A 4000-nucleotide genomic window follows, 5' to 3' on the forward strand; every position below is an offset into this window, starting at 1 on the left:
GTCAACAAAGCTGTGAAAAACGTCCCAGAGCTCTCCCAGTATCACCTGACCCAAACGTCGCTGTCAGAATACGCCCCCAGGATGTGTCAGAAATGACTGCGGTGTGCCGGGCTGTGCATTTTGCATGAAGCTGGGAGGTGTTCGTGTCCTTGTTACTTAGTGCTGTGAGCTCTGACTTCTGGAAAGCCGGGTTGTCGCTGGCGGTTTGCTGTGGTTTTTACCTGAGGGAGTGCGTGGCGGTTTTCCTTTTCCTTCCCAGAACTGTTCGAAAAGAAGAACTTCGAGCTGAGAATAGCAGGAGGCGCCGTGAGGGATTTGCTGAGCGGGATGACGCCACAAGATGTAGATTTTGCCACTACGGCTACGCCGGCGGAGATGAAGGAGATGTTCACGTCCGCTGGTGTTCGTCTGATCAATAACAAAGGAGAAAAACACGGAACCATCACAGCCAGGGTTGGTTTGTGATTTGGCTGGGAACTTTTCTAACTGTATCTCTGAAATGTGCAGCATAACCAATAGAAAACTGGCTGGTAACATTCTCCTCGGTTAAAGTATCACAGCAAGAGTTTAAATGAGACCTCACTTTAAAGCACAAAGTGATTTTTTGGGTTGTTTTGTGGGGTTTTTTTGGTAGAATTCAATTAATTGCCTCTCCGTAACCCATTCGTGCTGCTTTCATCACTAGAAAAGACACTGTGGGCTGCACAGATGTTCAGATAACGTGGGAAAGTTGATCCTAGTGTTTCCTGCTCCTGATTCCCAAGTCTTGCTTCCTCCACCTTGCTCGTTCCTCTGCTTCTTACTCCATCTTCTGCAGGAAGATTTCTGCAGGCTGTCTAGAAAATTAATAATGCAAGGATTGTTTTCAGCCCTTCGTAGCTCTTGATTGCCTGCTCAGTGTGAAAACCTGGTGCATGTTGATTTGCATGTATCCAGCTCGAGCACTAACTTGTATACAAACACAAGGCTGAAAAGATGTACAGGTTTTGCATTTGTATTCGTGATTGCGTGGAAGTAACAATGTCTGTGGGATTTTCAGCTCCATGAACAGAATTTTGAAATTACTACTCTTAGAATAGATATTGTCACCGATGGACGACATGCAGAGGTGGAATTCACCACTGACTGGGAAAAGGATGCTGAAAGGAGGGATCTGACTGTCAACTCCATGTTTTTAGGTAAATTTGTTCAAAACCAAATATTTAGATGAAGGCTGGCTTGTGAAATTAAGCCAGTAAATTCTGTCAGTCTGTTTCCGTTTTGGTTTTGTGATACTGTCAGCCAAAAGGGCTGTACAAATATGTGAGGTGATCTGAGAAGCTGGGTCAAATCACACAGCTTGTCTTCTGTGTTTTCAAATGAGAGCATTTAATTGTGCCAGCTGTGTTTCTAAATTCATGTTCTTCTGGTTTTGTCTTTTTCTAGGGTTGGATGGAATGCTGTATGATTTTTTTAATGGGTATGAAGACTTGAAAAACAAGAAAATCCGATTTGTTGGAAAGGCTAGTGAGAGAATACAAGAAGACTATTTACGAATCCTAAGATATTTCAGGTACCGGGTTTTGCCTTTCCTAGATGAAGAAGTGAACTAAGTATTGCAGGTTTACAGAAATGTGCAAAAAGAGATCAGTGATACAGAAAGAGTTAATTACAATTACAATATTTAATATCGTAATGACATTGATTCTGTGAACAGCAGTAATAGATGGAATAATTTTTCTCAATCTAACATACAGAAGATTTTTAGTTTGGGGTTGTTTTTTTTTTTTTTTTTGGCAGATTTTATGGATAGATCGCAGAGAAACCTGATCAGCATGAACCTAATACACTGCAAGCAATTAAGGAAAATGCCAAAGGTTTGGCTGGAATATCAGGAGAAAGGATTTGGGTGGAATTGAAAAAGATTCTTCTTGGAAACCACGTAGATCATTTGGTTCGACTTATGTATGAGCTGGATATTGCCCGATACATAGGTAAAGTGCAATGAAGATTGATTTCCTCCTCCTGTGTTGTATGAAAACAGAACTGCAGCTGGCAATGTGAGATAAAACTTGGGTTTACCCAGAAAAAAAATAGGTTGTGGGTTTTTTTGCTTATGTTAACATCCAAGTCATCGAAATCTATTTATTTTTTAACATCCACATTTCTTATTAATGCTTTTTCTTGCACTTTTTTTTTGTGTGTGTATTCGTTTAGGACTACCGCTTGACGGAGATTTGGAGGAATTTGCCAGAGTCACTAAAAACATTCAAAATCTGTGCCCGAAACCCATGACTGTCCTGACGTCGTTGTTCAGGGGGAAGGATGACATCACAAACCTCGATCTGAGGCTGAAAATCTCCAAAGAAGAAAAAAACCTTGGCCTTTTTTTAGTGAAGCACCGGCAAGAGTTGACCAAAGCTGCAGGTCCAGAGCCACTTAGACCCTATCAGGACTTCATAATGGATGTAAGTGTGTTTCATTTTGCTCTGTTGTTTGGTTTTTTTCTCTGTTCTTCACAGCAAACTTTCCATTCTGCTTTTCCAGAGAAGCAGAGGTGCCTACCTGGCAGGGGAAAAAGGGACTTAGTCAAGTAAGAGCTGTTTCATCAGCGGGCTCGTTTGTTGGCCTTTAGGCAAATAATGCCAATGTCCTGGAATCCCTCCGCAACATAAAGTGGAAACTTTGGTCTAAAAAAAATTCTTTTCCTTTAGTGGAGTTTAGTTTTGCAAAAGGGAAGAGTAACAGACATTTCTGCTTGGGTTCAAAAGCTTTTATTTTCTATATATATAAAATAAAATGGAGTACAGGAGGGATCTTTGCTTCCATAGTTCCAGCTTGTCCAGATGTTGCTTAATAAGGTGTGATGGGAATAACATGATGTCGAGTGCAGTTTGAGCTGTTTCATAGTGAATCAGCTTTTCTCTTTTTTGGTTTTTTTTTCCCTAGTCTAGAGAAGCTAATACAAATTCCAAGATCTGTGAGCTTCTGAAATACCAAGGAGAAGAACATCTTTTAAGAGAACTGCAGCAATGGACTGTTCCTTCTTTCCCCGTCAGCGGCCACGATCTAAGAAAACTGGGAGTGTCTTCTGGAAAAGAAATCGGAGCCGCGTTACAGCAGTTAAGGGAGGAATGGAAGAAGAGCGGGTACCACATGGATAAAGAAGAACTGTTAAGTTGCCTGAAGAAGTCATAAAATTGAATAATAGTAGAGAACTGTTTATGCCCTGTTCCAAGTCTTTTGTCGCGGTACTCGCGGCCGATACAGCGTTTATCCTACAGAAGTTCTTCAGACAGCACCGTTCTCCTCTTCCTAATTCGTTATTCCTGCAAGGAGAGGTTAAAGTCTGTAGTCATGTAAAACGTCATTTGCCAAATTGCACATTCTTTACCTTTTGTTGCTGTATTTTACTGACAAATCTTGGGCATTTTGTCTTGACTTGGGACACCAACAATTTCCTCATTCTGACTTTAAAAAAACACAACAAAAAACAAAGCAAAGAAGATGTTTCTGTCCTCAGTGTAAGATCACGGGTGGTTGGTGTTCCTAGGAGAGTGACAAAGTGTCTGGAAATAATGAGCTCTAACTCGTTTTGTAGGTAAAGCCAGGTAGCAGAGTGAAATACTCACTCTAGCAGTTCCCAACCCCTCTTGCCATTTAAAACACGTCTTAATAAATGGTTTTTACTTCCCGTAACCTTTAGGTTCAGCCTTAGATGGTGGAGATCGCTGAGCTGAGTCACTACCATGAACTTCTTGTCTCTTCCCTAACTTAGAGTAACTAAATCTGCAGGGAGCTGGTGAATGGTTCCACAGATTATTCTCAATTTTGTGTGGGAAACGCGCTCTTAATAGTAAAAGTCATCAATTAACGCTGGAGAAGATGGGTTTTGAAGCGCAGCTGTTCCTGGCTAGTCTTGATCAACATCCCTGGCTGTTTTTTTCCCTTGGAGTGCTTTCAAAGGAACGACTGTAACCAAGAGCATCTCTTGTGTATAAGGATTTTATTGCAGGTTTTC

General features: G+C 41.2%; 1 protein-coding gene across 1 annotated transcript; it reads left to right on the forward strand.

The window, feature by feature from the left end:
• Nucleotides 1-226: 226 nt before the first annotated feature.
• TRNT1 (tRNA nucleotidyl transferase, CCA-adding, 1) lies at nt 227-3177 on the forward strand (the record flags this gene model as incomplete). The annotated part of the gene is given in 6 exon segments (XM_009870764.1): nt 227-453; nt 1040-1178; nt 1426-1552; nt 1780-1973; nt 2197-2447; nt 2929-3177. Coding segments are annotated over 6 exon segments (1187 nt in total), but the record flags the coding sequence as incomplete, so codon positions are not given.
• Nucleotides 3178-4000: the final 823 nt, after the last annotated feature.

The sequence above is a fragment of the Apaloderma vittatum genome, unplaced genomic scaffold, assembly GCF_000703405.1.
Source record: "Apaloderma vittatum isolate BGI_N311 unplaced genomic scaffold, ASM70340v1 scaffold19820, whole genome shotgun sequence".
Lineage (NCBI taxonomy): Eukaryota > Metazoa > Chordata > Aves > Trogoniformes > Trogonidae > Apaloderma > Apaloderma vittatum.